General features: G+C 50.6%; 1 protein-coding gene across 6 annotated transcripts in view; it reads left to right on the forward strand.

The window, feature by feature from the left end:
- Crhr2 (corticotropin releasing hormone receptor 2) overlaps positions 1–20,746 on the forward strand; it is a 47,929-nt gene that overhangs the window by 22,625 nt on the left and 4,558 nt on the right. For 2 of the 6 annotated variants that reach the window (XM_034519102.2, XM_034519104.2), the window contains 10 exons: positions 5,044–5,129; positions 6,628–6,734; positions 7,042–7,159; positions 8,595–8,748; positions 9,231–9,291; positions 10,082–10,154; positions 16,358–16,443; positions 16,632–16,767; positions 17,184–17,225; positions 18,199–19,895. In XM_034519102.2, the coding sequence (XP_034374993.1) occupies positions 5,044–5,129; positions 6,628–6,734; positions 7,042–7,159; positions 8,595–8,748; positions 9,231–9,291; positions 10,082–10,154; positions 16,358–16,443; positions 16,632–16,767; positions 17,184–17,225; positions 18,199–18,339 (1,004 nt within the window). In that variant the 3' untranslated portion in view covers positions 18,340–19,895. Of the gene's footprint in view, positions 1–5,043; positions 5,130–6,624; positions 6,735–6,994; positions 7,160–8,594; positions 8,749–9,230; positions 9,292–10,081; positions 10,155–16,357; positions 16,444–16,631; positions 16,768–17,183; positions 17,226–18,198; positions 19,896–20,746 lie in introns of those variants that run through there. The other 4 variants (XM_034519101.2, XM_034519103.2, XR_013104007.1 and 1 more) reach the window with 3 other exon arrangements.

The following is a 20,746-nucleotide window of genomic DNA, read 5'->3' on the forward strand; positions in this document are numbered from 1 at the left end:
CCCCAGCTTCCCAGTCTCTGGTCACCTGCTTCCTAAGGGCTATGATAAGACCAAGTGAGGTGTGCAAGGGATTCGAGATCCAGTCCATCCTAACTGTGATGCAGCAGCATTGGGGTGTACAGACCCCTCTCTCGGGGTGGCACACCTCATGTGGGAGTCTCAGGGAACTTTCTGTTAACATCCTGACTAAGTCCCAACCAGCCAGCTCTGGCTATGCCTCCCCAGTGGTCTCGTCAACAGTTAGCTGCATCATACATCACCCTTGCCCAGGCCAGGCTCTGGAGGCTAGGTTGGGAGACGTTGGATAGACTTTATTCTCACCAGGCAAGAAAACAAGTCAGTCAAGATATAATATTTCAGTCAAGAAATGGCTTTACCTGGAGCAGCTGGACTTCGGGTGACAGAGAGATTGGGGTGGCCTATGTGGTCCCCAAGGCATTTTCTTCTCCGAATGTGGTCACTAGGAGTCTCACAGCCTGCAGAATGGCACAGTTGGTTGCAGGGATCTTAGGTGCAGTGGGGAGGGGGGAAGCCCGAAGCCCCTTTCAGATAAACTGGCTCTATGGCATCTCGGGACATATTCCCCAGGGGAGGCCCAGCCCTGGGGAACTTTCTTTCCCTCTTTGATCCAAAATAGACCAAAAGAGGGAGAAGTTTCTTTCCCCTCTTAAATTCTCAATGAGGTGCCCACTGACTCGGTTTCTAATGTGCTCCCCTCAGAGCAGCAAAGACTGTGTCTGGGAAGTAAAAAATGCTTCCAGAGGGCTTGCCATCTGAGACTGATGCCCCCGCCCCTCCCCAGGACAGGGGCTTGGACTTTGGTGACTAAAGTTCCACCAGTAGGGTTGTCCTGTCACTGGATGTGTGAGAGATTTAGTTGCCTCCTGCGCGTACATTGCTGTGGGGTGTGGTAGGGTTCACGCATCCAAGGCTGCCAACTCTCCTTTTGGCTTGCGCTGAGTCTATCACGCTTTGAGTTCCCCAGTAACCTAGGCAACATCAGCATCCTTGGTCCATCCCTGCGTGTTCAGCAACGTTCAGCATTTAAGAAGGGGCCAAATGAGAGGGAAATGCAGTCCTTGCTTTAGGAGATCTCTGTTTGAAGACAGAGGTTCTCACTGCAGGCGGCCTGTGGGCTGGGTGAGAAAGAAGGGCCTTTTAAAACAGGAATCAGCAAGAGAACAATCCTAGCCGAACATGGACCAGCGAAAAGTGAACAGCTGGACGCTTGGGGTCACAGACAGCCGCTGTGCAAACTGCTAGAGGAACTGGACTGACCACAGACCTACGTGGCCAGGAGCTCTCCAAGGTCTTCCCACCTACGGAAATGGTGATAGGCTTTGGGTTTGCTGTCCGTGGTGCTGAATGGTCCAAGCCACTCACTGACTTCTGTAAATGTCACGACTAGCCTCTTTCTCCCTACCATTACCTGCCCTCCTTATAAGTCTTTCCAAATAGCCAGGGACAACGACTCTCCTCCTCCCGACACAACCTCACTCACTCTCCTATATCCAACCCGTCTCAGATTATTTCCCCAAATGCTCAGTCTGCTCCACATGGTCCTGATCTTATGAGTGAGGATACGAGAGATAAAGGTGGTAATAGAGGGAGTGTTTAGAAGTAGGGATACTTGGACCTATCGGGATGGTTTCATGCTCAGCATTCAGCAAACTGGAAAGGCCCACTTAGTAAATAGAGAGCTTCCTGAAGATCACAGAGGTATCGAAGGGAAGCAATGGGAATAACTTTTTTCTGGGAGGGGAAACCAAAGAAAAGGAGAAAAGACTTGGCCGTGGTCATCTAGCCCCCCAGAGACAAAATTAAAAATAAATGATAGGCTCCCATCCCGGAGTCAGGCTTCTAAATCACCTCGGGTGAGTCTCTGAATGGGAAACAATTAGCAAAGCATTGGCACCTATAATGGGGAGAGTCGGTTGCTCAATAGTTCAGTGCCACTCTGGGGATCCCCACCTGTAGCATCCAGACCCTAATGCCCCTGGAAGGACACACTGCACACCATCAGCATTGATTCTCAGCAGGTGCACCTGTGTTGCTGTGGGAACAGGTACCTACTGCACTGTATCCAGCCCCACAGTTCTTGCCTGGACATCTGAACTCAGACTGTATGTGTCCATCCATCCTCCTGTGGTTTAAGGGGAGGAGGGAGCAGGGCTCCTCCACTCTCCTGTCCAAGGCTGTGCCTGAGGGCTTGGTGCCCTCATTAGTTGTAGCAGACAGATCCCTCAAAGAACAGGCACATCTGTCTTCCAGTCTTCTGACACCCAGTGTTGATATCCAGAAACTCATCCCCAGACAGCATCAGGCCCCAGAGGGAAGTCCTCTTCACTCCCACATCCCACATCTCAGACAATGATTTTGGAGGTTTAGCAAATCTAAGTCAGTTCAATACTGTCCACATGTCCTCAAAATCTTGCTCCAGGGGGGTAGAGGGTGGCACACAATGGCCCCAATACAAACCCTGCCTACTTGTCTGTCACCAGGGGGCTTAAGTCCAGTAGCACAGGAAAGAACTAGATTCAAAGTGACAGAGCCCACCCTGAATCATTGCAAATGCTCTAATATAGATTTTTGTTTTTCAACCCACAGATTGTGTGACAATAATGGATCATGAAATCGATTTTGTGGGTCATGACTAGCGTTTACGTATGAAACAAACAGATACATTAGAACTGAGTAGAACGGAAAACATTATAGCTGTGGTCAGACTAAATTTTGCTTTGTGAAACTGGATCCAAGCGCTCACGCGCACACAAGCACATGCGTGCACACAATAATACGAAAATGCCTGTGTTAGTGGAATCCAAGGGTAGTAAAAGGTGAAGCGCTGTGTTCCGAGAAGCGAGACTCTCGAGAAGAGGTACTTAGTGGGGGAAAGAACGAGGGTGTCAGCTCTACATTGCTGAGCCGGCCCTGCGGAGGCGACGGCATCGGGCTAGGTTGAGGATGAACAGGAGTTTGCTGGAGAGCAGAAAAAACAATGCAGCGTGTCTCAGGGGCTGAAGCACCATTGATCTGGGCATCTGCTAGGCCCATTAGAGCAAATGCCAGCTGTGATTGGGAGGCTGGGCAACCATGGTGTCTAGGGTAGAGAAATCTTACTGTCATGCCTAGAGAGTTAGACTTCATTCTTGAGAGCAATAAAACGACACTTACTGTTGATGTTTTTTCAGTATGCATGGCATTTAATCATGGCCAGGACCACTTTCCTTACCAACAAGTAAGGGAGGTGTCCCCTCAACATGCCAGGTAAGAAATATATCACTGGATGAAGGAACTCTTAGGAGTCTGGCTTTTTCTGCAGAGGACATCATCTGTTTACCTTGTAAAGATTTTAGTTTATCTTATGAGTATTTTGCATGCATGTATGTCTGTACACCATGTATGTTCTTGGCCCCCAAAGAGGTCAGAGCCAGATATTTGATCGCCCTAAATCTGGACTTTGGGATGGTTGTAGGCCATCATATGGGTGTTAGGTATAGAGACTCAGGTCCTCTGCAAGAGCAGCTTATGCTTGTAACCACTGAGCCATCTCTCATCTCTTTCTGATAGGGACTGAGCCCTGGGTGCTGGGGTCTCTCGTTGAGGGCTACAATCCTTGTGAGACCCACTGGCTGACTCAGGATCCTGACAGAGTTGGGCCTCATGCTGATGGCACTGGAGGCAAAGTTTTTCAAACCCTGAATTTGAGAACTCTGTGTTCAGAGCACTAGATTAAAGAATAATTGAACTAATAGAATCTCCCCCGTTGTTTTTTGTTCTTCAAAAAGCGGTCCTTAATAATCTCTTCGTTTTGAGCTCACTGTCATCTCAACGGAAGTGAGTTTCTAAGTAACTTAATTTTTTTTCAGAACTCACTGCTTCCAAAAAACAATCTAAAGTTTCCCCTCCAGCCCTATGACTCTGTGCTCTGAGCTATTTATTTTAATTAGCTTTATATTGTATATTTAATGTGAGCCAAAAAAGAAAACCCATGAGCCAGTAAGTAGAGCCCTGGTATAAATCATCCCCAAACAATGGATCATCTGGAATTGTAATCAAAGGAGAGGTGGGCTCTCTGCTAACAGTGATGCAGAGACTTGTGAAAGGCTTTGGGGGATCTCGGGGGAAAAGGCATCCCTCCTGCCTGGAGGGTGTTGGGACGAGTTACAGAGAGAGCAGCTTTGAATCTAGACCTCCAGGGTCACAGCTCAGGTTGAAAGCTGAGTCTGAATATTCTTGGCCTCATGCTTTGCCCCTGAGGAAGCCTCAGCTTCTGTTCACTGGACATGGCTCCAAAACTGTCCTATTAGGCATCACATTCAGCTTTGGTGTGGATATGGGTTCTCCCCACACATAGAATATGTAGTGGCATGCCAAGCAGTCAGTTTCCAGGCAGCAGCACAATCCTGCACCCCCAAACTTCTGTTACCCCAGCCAGGTGACCTAGAGGTCAAGCACACAAAACACAGAGCCAAACCTTGCCATCTTGGTAACCTCGATTCTCCCTGTGCCTCAGTGTCCTCCTCTGTAGAAAAAGGATCAGAACAAAGACTGAATGGCAAGGGCATCTTGTCCATTAGACTCAGCCAGAAGAGCCACCTGGGTGGGCAGGCACACACCATGTAAGCGGCAGCTATTGTGGAAATGCAGAGGCTGCTGTCAGGGAAGAGTATGAAGTGCACACGGAAAATGACCAAAGAAGGAACAGAAATTGTTTGTTGTGCTAAAAGCAGCCAATCTTCAGCCATAACCCAAGACTCACAATTGGGTCCAGTTTTGTAGCAGAGGAATAAAAGAAAGAAGCCGCACAAAGAGCTAGTCAGAGTGTGTCTGCAATGGGCCTTTCAGCCTCTGTGTAAGATAAAGCCCTGTGTGTAATTTTCATATAAATGATTCATATTAGCTTTCAGATATGCATTGTGTTTTCAGGTCCCGGGGAGCTAAAGAGTGTGGACCTTATCCTGCAGGTACCAGGGGAGGGATTTTGCGGTGAGAGCGAGACCTGGGCGAGACCTGATTCTCAGTGGTTGGCATCTTCTCTAGGGAATGCCTACCGAGAATGCCTGGAGAATGGGACCTGGGCCTCGAGGGTCAACTACTCACACTGTGAGCCCATTTTGGATGACAAGGTGAGTGCCCTGCCTCCCCCAACCCAGGTCCTCACACAGCGTTAGGACTCAGGCTGAGCACAAAGGACCTCGTGGGCAACAGAGCCAGCCTGGGTGACACCCAGACGCCCTTCTCTGCATCCCCTACTCTTCAGAGAGTCCCCCCTTAAAGAGAGCTTGGTTGGACTGGTGGGGTGAAACACAGAAAAGGCGCCGTGTAGCCAGTGCTCCCTGCAGCTAATGGGCTCTGTGAGTACTTTCTTTTCCCTTCTTCTGGGCCTTATGTTCCCCATCTGGCATTTTGCTTCTATCATTCCATGGAGAAACAAGTACAGACTCACCAAGACCATCATCCCAACAGGAAGCTGGGCCTGCCTGAACCTTGCCACCCTGCACTGGCTCTTGCTCTGGAAGTGGATTCAGTTCTGCTGGAGATCTAGCCTCCCTTCGCCATTGCATTTAGCACTGTGATCCAACCCAGGGCCCTCATACATGTTAGGCAAACACTGTCCCTTGAGCTCCACCTCCAACAAGCTTGGCTTCATTTCTGACCCAAAATGGTGCGTCCCGACTCCACACCTCCCCTTTATTCGCCAAGGAAGCTCTCAGTTGGTCTGGAGCCCTTCCACCAATGAAGACCAAGTGTAGAGGACAGAACATTGGCCTCTCCCGAGAAGTGGAGCCACAGAATTCGAGCCCAGGTGTTCCACAGGGAGGCCTCAGGGGAGCATGAGCAGAGCTCTATAGCCTGGCTAGAAAGAAGTCCACTCTCAACAGCCCTCTGGCCTTCCTCTATGTTCTCACGGCCCTCCTGGCAGTGAGACAAGGTGGACTGACTTGTATTCCACTTGAGTGGTATTCATAAGTGTTCTGCACTATACATCCTCATTGCTATGCTCAGGGGCCAATCCCAACCTACCCCTCTGCACCTCCGATAGGTCACTGCTTCTAAGGCAAGAGGGAAGGTTGGTCCCATAGTACACATGTCATAACTAAGAGCCATCTTACCCTCGGTTACCCTGCCAGCTGGGGTCTGAGCAGAGGCTAAACCCAGACGTGGCACTGTGGAGGACCAAGTTTTTAATCTGCATCTACAACCCTAGGATATCTCAGAATAGCTCATGTCTAAAACATGCCCCTAAAATGCATGTCGGGAGGCCTGGCTACAGTTTCTGTGAATGTGTGTGCGTTGTTGAGGATTAAACCCAGAACCACACATTCTAGACAAGCTATCTCTCACGGATTCTCAGCTCCAGCCCTATTTGTTTGTGTATGTATTTATTTAGAGGTATTAAGTCATCCAGGTAGGTCCTCCTAATCTCAAGCAGCTGGATTATAGTCTGTACCCCCAGGCTTTACACATTTATAATAATAGAGCCACCAGCAGAAAGATCTAGAAGCCTGAGGATATTCAGAGATATTTTTTGTCCCAAGGTCAGGGCAGAAATAGCTGGAGTACCAACCCTACTCCCACATAGCCATGTCTCTGTCTTCCCATGCCTGTCTGTCTGTCCAGCAGAGGAAGTATGACCTTCATTACCGAATCGCCCTCATTGTCAACTACCTGGGCCACTGTGTTTCCGTGGTGGCCCTGGTGGCCGCCTTCCTGCTTTTCCTAGTCCTACGGTGAGTCCACCTCCACCCTGCTTTCTCCTTACCTTTGTCTCTACCAGACATTGCCTCTTCCGTTCTGGGGCCCGGGAACAGTGGCTGGAAGTGTGTTTAATCCAGGCCCCAGGACCATGACCACCAGCCTGTCTGAAGGGTGCAAAGCAAGCCCAGCTCGGGTCACGGCGGTGGCGGGAGGGTTGTTGAGCTGTGGTCCAGCCCCACCCTCATCCCAGGCAGTGTCTTTCCCAACTGGTCCTTATCTTGCTGACCCCCAGCCTGAGCCCCGGTTGAACCTGGCTGACCCTGACCTCGGCCTCCACAGGAGTATCCGCTGCCTGCGGAATGTGATCCACTGGAACCTCATCACCACCTTCATCCTGAGAAACATCACGTGGTTCCTGCTGCAGCTCATCGACCACGAAGTGCACGAGGGCAATGAGGTCACTTCCGGGAGCCTCAGACTCGGGGGTGCCTGTCTTGATGCCTGTCAGTTCCTAGCCTATCTCATGTAGTAACCCACCTTGGGGCAGGCCTTGGGGGTTGCTCCCAGATGAGCTAGCACCTCATTCCCTGCCCCCTGCCCCCTGCCCCCTGCCCCCTGCCCCCTGCCCCCCGCCCCCCGCCCCCTGCCCATCTTACAAATCCAGGTGCCTTAGAGGAAAGGAACTGGCACTAACCTCTATCCAGGGGTTTCTTGCTTAATCTAAAGTGTAGGACTAAAGAGATTAATTTCCCCTTCACAGATGTGGAAAGTGAAGCACAGAGAGGCAGAGGTTACATTGTTGGTGCGGTGTGTCTACTCCATAGCCCCAGAGATTAGGGGTCCACCCTCGATTTGTGTCAACTGTTGCTGCAGAGTGTCTAAGTCACTGTCAAACTGAATCTGGAAGAGGGCCAGATCCATTCTCTGACATACCTACCTCATAGAGGTCTCAGTACATTGTCTTTAGCTGGCCTGGTCCTCAACACACACACACAAACACACCTCACTTCCAACTTAGCGTCCCCACCCTACTCTGTGGCTTTTTCCTGTCACTTCAGTTTTCAGGGTTTTGTTGTTGTTGTTTCTTGTTTTGGTTTGTTTTGTTTTAGTCTTTGTTTTTTTTTTGTTTGTTTGTTTGTTTTGTTTTGTTCTATTTGGTTTGGTTTTTTGTTTTTTTGAGACAGGGTTTCTCTGTGTAGCCCTCATTGCCCTGAAACTCACGCTGTAGACCAGGCTGGCCAATCAGAGATCTGCCTGCCTCTACCTCCAGAGTCCTGGGATTAAAGGCGAGCGCTACTGTGCCAGGCTCTTCTTCTTTCTTTTTAAGTGAAAGTTCAAAGTCTATCCCTAAATGAAACGCTAGCCGAAGGGACATTGAAAACTGTTCAGCCCCAGTCAGCTGGCAAAAAGCCAACCATTGTCTCTTTCTAGACTGAAAAGAGGTATCAGATGCAGGCCTGTAATCCCAGCTACTTGGGAAACTGAGAAAGAGTTTAAGTTCTGAGTATGCCTGCGCTACATAGTGAGTTCATAACCAGCCTGGGCAATTTAGTGAGACCCTATTACAAAATAAAAATGTTTTTAAATGTCTTAAAAAGCTAGGGTGGTAGGCTCAGTGACAGAGTGCTTGCCTAGCAGGTGGGGGACCCTGGGTTCCACGCCCTATACCACATAAGCAAAAGGAGACTGAAGAGGTGGGGGAGGAGAGGAAGTCAGAGGCACACGGAAGAGAAGCTGCCCGGAAGTGAGGGTGGAAGGCTGAGCTACCCCACCAGGGGTTGGTGTTTGGAACCCTGTCCATGAATGCCAAAGTTCTAGGTCCTGTGGCTCCCTGTGGGACCTGCTCTGCAGACCCAGCAGCCTCTCACCACCCCACCCCACCCCACATGCAGGTCTGGTGCCGCTGCATCACCACCATCTTCAACTACTTTGTGGTCACCAACTTCTTCTGGATGTTCGTGGAGGGCTGCTACCTGCACACGGCCGTTGTTATGACGTACTCCACGGAGCGCCTGCGCAAGTGGCTCTTCCTCTTCATTGGATGGTGTGAGGGTCCCTGGGCAGGAGGGCCTCCTGGGAAAGGGGCACAGTTGATAATATCCACTCCCCCCTCCCTTTCATCTTGAGGCCAAGGACTGGAGCCTTGCTACTCCCATGCAACCCCCCAGCCACTGCCCCCATGCAGTCTTGACCAATGCCCGAGTACAGCGCTGCCCACCACCCCTGCGCCGTCTAAGGATGCATCTGCTTCCACCATTATGCCCCCAAACCCTCCGGAAGTCATTCCACAAAGCCTTCCTCCTACCCAAGGTGACCAGCCCAAAGATACTTGTCCACTACACCATACTCTTCTTGGAGAGGATGGCTGAGGGTTGGGGCAGGAGCTGGAACAAGCACCATAGGGATACAGGTGACCTGTAGTTGGAAGATCAGAAACAATCCCAGGCCCCTGTGATGTCCTGCCTTGACACTACAAGAGCGTGTCTGTGCATGTGTCCATCCCCTGCAGCACGTGCCTCTCCTTTCAGGCATACCCTGCCCTATCATCGTCGCCTGGGCAGTTGGCAAACTCCACTATGAGAATGAACAGTAAGTGGGACAGGGTGGCCTGGGAGTTTTGAGAGCCCAGATGACAGCAATTCCCCCATGGGGTCACTTGGGCAAGAAATGGTAACTGGCATTTGAGTAGGGTCACATCTAAGGACCTTAGCATGAGGAAAGCTTCATAGAGACAAAAGGTGTTCAGGAAGTAGAGAGATGCCTCAGTAGGTGATAAGCTTTCTCTCAAGGGTACTCAAACAGAGACCAGAAATTTTGGGTGTTCAGAGATGGCCTGCACTGGATGACCTTTGTTGAAGAGGCAGAAACTTAACCCAGCCTTCCTTTCGGGTCCCAAAGCATCTCCAGCTGTTAGTGAAACTGGCCAGGCAGTAGGTGCCTTCCCTGGTTCGCAGCTCAGCTCAAAGACCAAAGACTGAGACCCGGGCTGAAGAAGGTCCCACATCCACAGCTGCAGCTTTCTGCCATGAGTGTCTGGCACACAGCACAGGTTCTACAAACAACAGGTGGCATGGGACAGCCATCCCATACACCAGAGAAGGAGAGCCCAGGTTTTCTTTGCTTCTTGTAATTGCTGTATGCCCAGTCCTGGATGCCCCACCCCGACCCCTGCCCCAGGCAAGCCCTGATACTGGCCACAGGAGACCAGCCCCACCGGATACAACAAAAGACAGGGAAAGGCCTTACTAGGGTAGTTAGTGTGTGTAGTCTGCTACCAAGAACTGCCCTGGAGACTGGGGCTCAGGAGGTGGGTCACACAAGAGAGACCTAGTTCTTAGTTGAGAATCTGTGTCCACCTCAGCTGCCTTATCTTTTGCAGGTGCTGGTTTGGCAAGGAACCTGGTGACCTAGTGGACTACATCTACCAGGGCCCTATCATCCTCGTGCTCTTGGTATGTCCTCTGCGGATTGATGGGCTGGGGCACTAAGAGCATAGCAAGAGATCCACCCAGGCATAGGCACCATCAAAGACCTGGCCTGGGCAACACCTTGCACCTATTCTGTACTGTTTCTTGCTCTGCCCACTGATTCTTCTATGAGCTCTCCCCATGGCAGCCTGCACAAGGCACCAGACTTTCTTTGCTATTGTGTTTAGGTGGAGAAATGGTCTGTCTGGTTGGTTCTAGCACCTTCCCGGGTCATATGTTCCTTGTCAAGTCCAATGCTGTACAGGAAGGTAGCCAAGCTGGTACAAGTGAAAGGTGAACCAGCTTCTATTCAACACAGAGCTCAGGTCCTCTGCCCCCAGGAACAGCCTCTAAGCCCCGCCCACCGCCCTCAGGCTGGCAGTAGATTCCAGAATGCGGTGTAATGAGCAATTGTTCCTAGGCCAGGCTCCCCGCCTTTTGCCAAGTGTATTCGCATCTAAGATATAATTGCCACCACATCTTTAATGCACAACAAGCTTTAATTAAGATGGAGTTTAAGTAGTAGCTGCATTCTGGGGGGAAAAAAGAGCCCATTATATATCATACATTTAAAAACATACAAAAGGGCCCCATAAGAAATTGGCATTTATGTAAGATTTATTTTAGGCTTCTATGAGTACCAGCTCTCTTAAAGGGCCATGGAACCCTTCTTTCGCACATAGCAAGTGCCTATCGGGTCTACCTTTGTCTACCATGGCGACAAGTACTGTCTATCTCTTCTCTTCCATTCACTGACGCTTTCTCTCCTGTGACTGTTGGTGTCACTGGAACACATCTTTGGAGTGTCCTTGATGGACATCCGCCGAAGATGACTGGGAAGGTTTTCCACCCACCTTCAGGGCTCCACTCACTTAGGCAGAAGCTGGTCTTTGTCAGCAATGAGGGAAAGATTGTCCTTGGACCAGCAGCTGCAGTGACTCACTCACCCCTCAATGTGAATGAAAACCTCCCAGCCAGCTGCCAGGAGCTCCTGTAAAGGACTGGGGCTTTTGATAAACCTGGGATCCAGCCAAGGAAGGCTGGCCTGGATGGGAAGCACAGGCTTAGGGATGAGCTCCAGCCTAACACTGTTGTCCAGGTAGTGAGGACATCATGAAGAATAGAGGAAACATTTGGGGGTTCAGCTCCCCACCACCCAAGTATACGTACCTCCCTCTCTGACTGCACATCCGCTTCCTTTGGAGCCAGCTGCTTATACTAGCAGAGGTTTCCAGGATCCCAGCCGAGCCCTCCTTCAGGTTCTGTTCCCAGCACTTTCAGATGCTCACACCTTTGCTACATAGGAGAAATGATATTCCCCATTGCTGAGATAAACCCAAGGTTACAGGCACAATTAGCAGAGCTGAGACCCGGGGACGAGAGCCTCCTGCTCACTACCCTGCCTGCATGGCTTGCCTGCCTCTCCTGTTCTTTAGAGGGTTGTCATCATTTATTTCTGGATTCTGTGAGAAGCCTGATCACTGCCTAGTGGCTACTGGGGGGCGGGGGGAGAAAAGGATGTTCATTCATTACAACCAACACATGGCTTTATAACCAGGATTGTCGCTATGCACCAGTCTTCAAGGCAAGACTGTGGTAATCTGTCTTGGACGGGTGAGGAAGCAGGCCACAAAAATGCAGGTGAAACCATGGGGTTTGAACCTGGAGACTCATACTTAGAGCCAAAGATGGTCTCGGGACCCACAACAGGGGATTACAGAGGGGCTAGGAAAGAGAGCAAGCTCAGGGTTACCACCAGGACAAACAGCCTTGGTCTCAACCTGGCACCCTGGAAGAGCTATGTACAAAGGTCTTAGACATGTCCTTTTGAAGGTGGGGGAGCCTGTCCTATTTATCTTCCCTGGATGTTGCCTCAGGACCGCTAACTCTCTACGCCTTCAGTCTACCCTGTTCTCATGCAGAACCAGCCCTATGACACTAGAGAAGGCTCCAGGCTGAGTACTGCCCCCTGCAAGTGCTCTGGGGCCCAAAGGCCACAGGCTAGACATCTACATCATGTGACACTAAGGTGGGACTGACTGATGCTAGGCTCGGTGACTCATAAACGGTGACTCCTTACTCTACATGCTTCCCCAAAGCACCCAGAGCTTTTGGCCATACCTGTTCCCAATGTAGATGCCTGAGGCCCCAGCCCGCTCCAGCAGCATACACATGTGACAACATCCAGGGGCTACGCACATCTGGGGTCCTGAATGTAACGTCAGGTGTGCACAGCTTCTTTGGGGGATGGGAGGAAAGTGTGCTATCAGAGCTCTTGGCCTGTCCTAGTCAGCTCCCTGTATGTAGTGATGCACTATTGAGAGCCAGTCTCCAGGGGTGTCCATCCTGAAGGGTCTATGGAGAGCAGACTGGTGCGGCCCTGAAGTAGGTGTGGTGCAGCAAGCAGCAAGATGAGTGAGTGACACAAGGAAGAGACAAGTACAAAACTTGGGATGTCCTGCTCAGAACCAGGAGAGGGCAAGCTAGAGATGTCTCCAAGGCCTGGGAGGCGGGGAGGTGGGGGAGTGATGCAGCTTAAAGATGGCAGGAGCCAAGTCTGAAGCCCATAGAGAGATGAACCAAAGTCACCCATTCTGTTGTCTGATCTTCTTCCCTGTCTTCAGCTTTGTCCCCTGCCTCCCTCTCAGCCTGTGCCTACAGTGAGAATCTGGTAAGAAACAGGCTCTTTGTGAACAAGCAAGCAGGACTTACTAAGTACTTTCCCCTCCAGAAGACTCAGGAGCCGTACTTACTGAGGGAACAGAAGCCGTGGGCTGGCTTTGCAAGGCTGTTCCCTGTGTCATATGGGACAAGTGGCTGTAGCCCTCTGTATGGTGTGAACCCGAGGGAATTCTGGCTCGTACCATGCTTCATGGGGTCCGTGTGAGGACTAGGGGGCACAAATGTATGCTAGTGCCCTGGACTCTTCCTCAGCATGTCCTGGAGTACACTAAGCCTCCAGGAGACATATAATCAATGGGAGGGGACAGGGCGGCTGGATGTGAAAGAGTAGCCAGCTGCTGTCTGCCCACATTTCTTTAGCCCCTGTAGGAGCAACGTGTAGGAACTAGGAGACGGAGGCTGTTGAAGCCAGCCCTGCTGCCTTTGGCTTGGCAGATCAGTCTATTGCACCTGTGCATCTGTTAAGCATGGCTTGTGATGGGGCCTGCCAGTTAAAGAAATTGTGTCTCGAGGGATAGCTGTATAGTGCTGGGGACTGCACCCAGAATGACGTGAACACTAGCTCTTCATTGTTGAGCCCTGGGCAGGGATAGGCCTCCGGGGGCCTGTCCTGTCATAAGATAATACAGACTGAAATGCTCACACTGTGGGAGTCAAGACAAGAGCTCCTCCATGGTGGTAATGTTCCTCTCACACAGTGGCTGCCTTCATTCCCACCACCACCAGACCCAGGCCCCCTCTAGGCCTGGTACCCACTTCACTGAGCTCCTGAGGAGAAGCAGATGGAATGCAAATGTCTGAGGCACTCACTGAGCCACCAATGTTGGGAGTATGGAAAGATAAGACTTCTCCATGAGAGCTTCTTAGGGGAGCTAGCCTCACCTGTACACTCCAGTACCTTAAGAACATTCCAGGGTGGATAAGAGTGTCCTCCAAGGGAATTGTTGAAGGACTTGGGTTTTCCTATGTGGACCTCCACCCGCTGGAGCTGGTCCTGGCTCCCACAAGCAGCATTACTCTGGCCCCCACAGGGGCTGGTTCCTTCCTCCCAATACCATTCTGTCCTCTCCTGGTCTGGTCTCTTGACTGGAAGGAAGCTTTCCAGTTTCACAGCTAACGCTATCACCGGTTCTCGGATTGTTTATTTTAGTGCCATTTCTCCAGCCTTTTCTGAGTGAGTCCCTATGAAAAATGTAGTCCCTCTCCATCAGGAACTAGGCCATAGTTCTCTGTGAGCAGACACTGTGTCTGCCTGTCCACATGCCTTTCACTGATGCCCCAGCGAAGAAGCCGGCATGGAAAGGTAATTGGTTGAGCAGCTGACAAGATATAAACAGAATGGTTCATTGAGGAGCTGCTGTTTTGCTTTGGGGTGTAGGGTCGAGTCTAATATAGAGTCCTGAAGAGTTTGGTGTGGTCTGGAGTGGTCAGAGCGCTCTCTGGAGAGGGAGGAAGTTATGGATTGGGGATGACATAGACACTATAAAAGGGAAGACTGGGAAATGAGCTCAAAAAGAAAGGGTAGCTTCCAGGGGACACAAAACCAGGTGGGGGTAGCCTGTTAGTGAAAGGGTAGGGCGGGGTCTCCTAGACACTCCACATCACTTTCCTGCCATCTTCACGACAGAGGACAGGGCCCCGCAGCCAAGCGAAGCTCAGTGACTGCTGGGTACATGAGTGGGTGGATGGATGGGCAAAAACAATGGGTGGAAAATAGATTGAAGTGTTTGGTGGGGGAGGGGGGTTGGATAGATGGATGACTATTCGGCGGGTTAATGGAGAGATGAAACATTTGGGTAGCTAGTTGAATGAACCAGCTAGTAAATTGAGTGGTATTCAATGCAAGAAATATTTATAGAAACTTGGATATCATTTTATTTCAATAGTCTCTACTCCCAGAGACGCCTGAAAGACCTGGAAAACGAACAAGAACTTTGTGTTACCTTAGGCTAGGTGAGCCCAGGCTGTGAGCAGCCTCTTGCTCCTCCCAGCTGTCTGTGGGCTCACTAGGCTCTATACTAGAGATGCATGCGACAGAGCAGTGAGGTGGGAGTCGGAGTTCTCCAGCCCCTCTACCGCCCAGCTTAGGGACAGTCAGCGACAAGGCCAATACATACTGATGTCCTTTACTCCTTGCCACAAATCTATATATAGTGTGGGAGAATTAGAAGGGCTGGCTCAATCTATAGAAGCAATGGATTTTTTTCTAGACACAGACTGGGGGGCATGTGTGTGTGTGTGTGTGTGTGTGTGTGTGTGTGTCCACACAGACAGGCCAGCAAACATCTCTAGGCTAATTATGTGTCTCCTAGCCTGTGAACGCTCTCTGGGGAAAGAACCCCAACCTGCATGTACACATCATAGTCTCATTTGCCTGCACTTAGCAATACATAAAGAGGAATGCGGGCACACGGTGTTCCCCGATAGACACATACGCATGGTCGCACAAGACCCACTCTGAGACAAGCACATATGGACAGTCACACAGGGCAGCATACACAGAGGGACAGCACAGCCACAGGGACCAGCTGATCACTTTACTGACCCTTGAGATTCCCCCTCAGAGAGCAAGAGACTGAGGAGCCACAGAGACACATATCGCAGGAAGCTGACTCGGGAGCCTGCAGACCCACAGCAGAGGTGGGAGCGTCTTTGATGCTCAGGGAAAACACCAAGTGAAGATAAATTAGCCCTTTCCCAGAGCTACTGGGCAGCCCATTTATCTTCCTCACCCATGGGTGTCTGAAGGCTTAGAAGCACCTAGGAGAAGGCGTAGGAGAGACTAATAACACCATCTGGCCTGTGTCCTTCTCCCCCAGGGCAGAGTTGAAAGTACCTTTGACCAACCTAGAGCAAGTGACAATTTGAGGGCCTCTGAGATCCTCCACCAATAAGTGGGAACCATGTGACCAAGAGAGGTAGATCAGAGATCTGGGCTGTGGTTTCTGTATAGTTTTGGAGTAAGGCAGGGGTTGGAGTTCTCAGTAGTGACTCCAGAGGAGTAGCCATGTCTCTCACTCTTCTTCTTCTTCCTCTTCTTCTTCTTCTCCTTCTCCTTCTCCTTTCTCCTCCTCCTCTTCTTCCTCTTCCTCCTCCTCCCACCTCCTCCTTCTTTAAAAGATTTATTTCTTTCTTTCATGTTTGTGAGTATACTGTCGCTGTCTTCAGACACACCAAAAGAGGGCTTTGGATCCCATAACAGATGGTTGTGAGCCACCATGTGGTTGCTGGGAATTGAACTCAGGACCTCTGGAAGAGTAGTCAATGCTTTCAACCGCTGAGCCATCTCTCCAGCCCCCCACCCATCTTCTTTACAAGCTGCCTGGGCCATGTGTGGAGAGCAGGCCCTAGAGTCAATGGGATGCCTTCCTGCCCTGCTAGGAAGGAGCAGAAGTTGGGAGACCAAAGCAGGTGCCTAGGGAGTTTGTGCCTAGGAGGCAGGTGTCAGGGATTCTCAGTCCACCCTCACTACACACCTTCCCGGGTCCCCCTCTGCTTTCTTCCAGATCAATTTTGTGTTTCTGTTCAACATTGTCAGGATCCTGATGACAAAATTACGAGCATCTACCACATCCGAGACAATCCAGTACAGGTACAGCAACGCCTGGACACCTTGACCTGGCAGGCATGGAAGAAGCAAGCCCTCCTCCCCCCAGAGCCCTTGGAGTCCCCACCCTTAGAGTTGCTTGAGCAAAGCAGGGCACCCCATCTTCCCCCCTGAGTGAGTCCTGCCTATAGGTGAGCTCAGGTTTGCCCTCACCCTCTCTCTTCCCCATCCAGGAAGGCAGTGAAGGCCACCCTGGTCCTCCTCCCCCTGTTGGGCATCACCTACATGCTCTTCTTTGTCAATCCTGGAGAGGACGACCTGTCACAGATTGTGTTCATCTACTTCAACTCTTTCCTGCAGTCCTTCCAGGTAGGTACCCCAGCGGCAGCACACCTCCCAAGCCTGGATGCTAACACTGAGTCAGCACGCTAACACTGAGCCGGCAGGCTAGGATCGGTTATATGAGCACTGAAACACAAGCACTTGCACATCCAGAACCCCACTTGGCCCCAGATGCTGACCAGGCATCCCTGGTTGTATCACCCCCATCCTGAGGTTTAACTATTGTAGCACTTCTGAGAACACCTAGGACAAGCTCAGGATGTTGAGGCAAGAGATTGCACCAGCTTAGAGCAGACCCTGGTGCAACTGCATCCCTTGTCTGGGCCCAGGACTTCTGAGTCCTTGGTCCTAGGAGGTGTGCCTCAGCTATCCTGTGTCCTCCCAAACCTCTAGCTGAAATGACCCCTCAGCAGATGCCTGACATCTCCTTCCTTCCTTTCTAGGGTTTCTTTGTGTCTGTTTTCTACTGCTTCTTCAATGGAGAGGTAGGAGACAGGGCCTTTGGGGTGGTCTAGGGGCTCAGGTCTCTTAGGCTGCGCTCCCAGGTGGTCCAGTCAAGCTGCTCAGCCTTTCAGAAGAGCTTCATCACTGGCTTTTCTCAACTCCATCTGATAGGAGATGGGGCGAGGAAACCACTCGGCTTTAGGGGACCAGGACTTCTGCAGAGCCAGTTTAAAGTAACTACACAAGCCAGAAACAGCACCCCTATATTCGATGTATGGCCTCAGAGCAAGGTGCCCAGATAGCAGGGCCTGTGGAAACCAAACAGAGGGGATGATCCACAGAGGGAAGCTTTCAGAAAGATGTGAGGAGGCATATGTCATTCAAGCAGTTCTTTGTGAGCTCAGCAGAGAAGAAGCAACACCCAAAACTCACGTGGTGAAAGAAGAGAATCTACTCCTAAATGAAAGGCGACCCTCATATACATGCTGTGGTGCTCATCGCACACACACGTATGCTTGCACACACACACACACACACACACACACACACACACACACACACACACTCAGGAAGAAGCTGTTGTCTTTCATTGCAATACAAACAGAAGGGACACAGTCAAGTGTAGAAATAATGAAGCCAGGAGCTGTCCCCCAGGCAACAGTAGAGAAGGCAGGGCTGCATAGGGGAAGAGGAGAGGCTTTTCCTGATGAGGAGAAAGCTGGACCTGATGCTGAGCCGAGGGGCTGACTTACAGAGCCATAGGTGCCCAATTCATGGAGACAGGGGAACTGGAACCTTAAGCAGGCCAGTGGCCTCTCCAGGAGAGGGAAAGAGAGGATGGGTCCCTGAAGGAAACTGCAGGGCAGGCACAGGGTTTAGGGGAGGACCTTAGTTTGGGACCTCACCAGCCCCTTTGAGTGCGGGTGGCAGGCCAAGGGCCATCCCAGACAACTTTAGTAGTTTTTGAGGTGGGGATAAGGGATGGCAAAGACAGGTGGCTCTCCTTCCCTGCAGGTGCGCTCAGCCCTGAGAAAGCGGTGGCACCGCTGGCAGGACCACCACGCCCTCCGGGTGCCTGTGGCCCGGGCCATGTCCATCCCCACGTCACCCACCAGGATCAGCTTCCACAGCATCAAGCAGACAGCTGCCGTGTGATCCTCTGTCACCCATCTGCCCAGCACTCCACCACTGAGGCAGTGTCCCCATCCTTTACAGTCTTCCCCTGGGTCCTCCTTGCTACACTGACCCTTGAGGTGCAGAAGGAAGGGCATGAACTCTCCTGCCTGGAAGGAAAGGAAATCTTTGAAATGGCAGCTCTGAAGGACCAGGACCCAGTGCAGCCACACATCTCCAAGCAAGAGGGAGCAGAGGGACATCACGGGACCCTCAGAAGGGGTGCATCTCACACCATCAAGCCTCTGTGCACCAGCCTCTTTTGTGGGATCCTCACTGCAGCACCTTTTACATCTGAAGAAACTGGGTCCCAGAGCAGGCAAGGGACCTGGCCAAGTCACCCAGCTACTTGCCCCACCCACAGCACCCACAGTTGGCTCTGCTCCTTGTTTTCCATCTCCACACATAGGGGTCGCTCTCTAAGGGTGAGAGAGACAAGAATGAACTTATCTGGCTTCCTCCCAGAGACCGTCTAGCAGAGAAGACTCCCTCTTCTGTACCAGCCCTTCACCAAGCTACCCCTCTTCTCCCCAGTCCTCCTGCCCATGTGTCTCCAGGAGAAATGCTGGCTTCCAGTCTGCCATCCCTCCTGGGAGACACCCATTCAGTCTGGGCTCAGTCTGAGGACCTAGATCATGGGAAGTGAGATAGATGGACGGTCACACTCTCAGGCCAATCATCTACACAGTGCCAGATGGAAGGAGAACAGAAGTGCCAGACAAAGAAGGGTAAGGATCCCCCAGATCAGAGTATGTCTGGGAGTGATTGAAACAAGGACCTTGGTGACATCAGTCAGGCATCTGTGGAGGTGGCCACCTTCAATTCAAGCAACTAGATATTGGAGAGATAATGTGAGCCAGTGATAAAGGCAGAATGTCTTCAGGACATAGCCATGTCCCTCTTATGTCCTGGGCCCAAGCAGGCCTTCCTGTAGCCTGTGGTAAGCCTGGAGTCTTTAGGTTCAAAGGGCCTGAATTATCCTTGTCACCCCAGAGGGTGGCATCTGCTCCATCCCCAGTGTAGAGTCTGCCTGTGCCAGGGACTAATATTCTAGAACCAGGAGGGAGATGAGGCAAGACCCTCAGTCTCCGAAAGCAAGAAGAAACAGGGCTAGATTCAGGCTCCACTTCCATTCACCTGTCCCTGGAGCAGATGGGGGCTGGGAGGAGCCGACAGACTTGAAAAGGCCCCTTGTCTAGGTACCCCACAAAAATAAACTTTGAAAACGTATCCAGCCTTACACTTTTTTTTTTTTTTTTTTTTTGGTTTGGCGTTTGATTCATTTTAATGCATGGAAAGACGTGGTTTCTGACATTTGGTACAATTTGAATTTTAAAGAAAACTGTCACGGCACTTTAAAACACGTCAAATGTCACCTAGACACTGCCTGATTCCAGGGCCACTGTCACCTGTCTTCAAACACTTTGTCAGCAGGTGGTTTGTGCCACCCGTTTTCTTTTTAGCCTTCTCCTTCATCCACTGTCCCTAGGGCATTTTCTTTTTAGTCTTGTTTGACTTATCAGACTTCTCTGCCTGGCTCTTGGTTTTTTTTTTTTTTTTTTTTTTTTTTTTTTTTTTTTGGTTTTTTGAGACAGGGTTTCTCTGTGTAGCCCTGGCTGTTCTGGAACTCACTTTGTAGACCAGGCTGGCTTGAACTCAGAAATCCGCCTGCCTCTGCCTCCCAAGTGCTGGGATTAAAGGCATGCGCCACCGCCACCACTTCCTGGAGACTCTTGGGATTTTTAAAAGTCTTCTAGATTGGCCTATCACAACTTTTATTTTTTGAATTTGCTGGACAGGACCTCACTCCTTAGCTCAGGCTGGACTCATTACTTGCTGAGTAGCTCAGGCTTGCCTTGAACTTAAAATCCTGCCTCTGTCTTCTGATCGCTAGGATTATAGACATGCTTAAAAGTATTTTTAAGTATAAACAATTTATTAAAGCCGCATTGGATATTGAAAACTTTTTTAAAAAAACAAACACTTTCTTATTTCATATGGGGGGAGTGTTTGTGTGCCATTGTTTGCGTGTGGAGTCAGAGGAAAAATTTTGGAAGACAGTCTTCTCTCTTCACCATTCGTGGGTCCTTAGGATCAAACTCGGGCCGTCTTGCTTTGGGGCAAGCACCATTACCTGCTGAGCCATTTTGCCAGCCCTAGATATTGACTATTATAGACAATTTTTATAAGTAATTGCTAAACCTAGAGTGGAAATCATATTGATATCACACCTCAAACAAATGCATGGAAGCTTAATTGTTCAGGAATCCATGGATGCATTTTACAACAAGAATGGAGATCAGTTTCTTTCCTTCTCTCCATCTTTCCTTTTTTACAGCTGTATGTGCTGAGGCTTTTCAAATAAACAAGCAGCCGTGGGCACGCCACT

This window comes from Arvicanthis niloticus, chromosome 15, assembly GCF_011762505.2.
Source record: "Arvicanthis niloticus isolate mArvNil1 chromosome 15, mArvNil1.pat.X, whole genome shotgun sequence".
In the NCBI taxonomy this organism is placed as follows: domain Eukaryota; kingdom Metazoa; phylum Chordata; class Mammalia; order Rodentia; family Muridae; genus Arvicanthis; species Arvicanthis niloticus.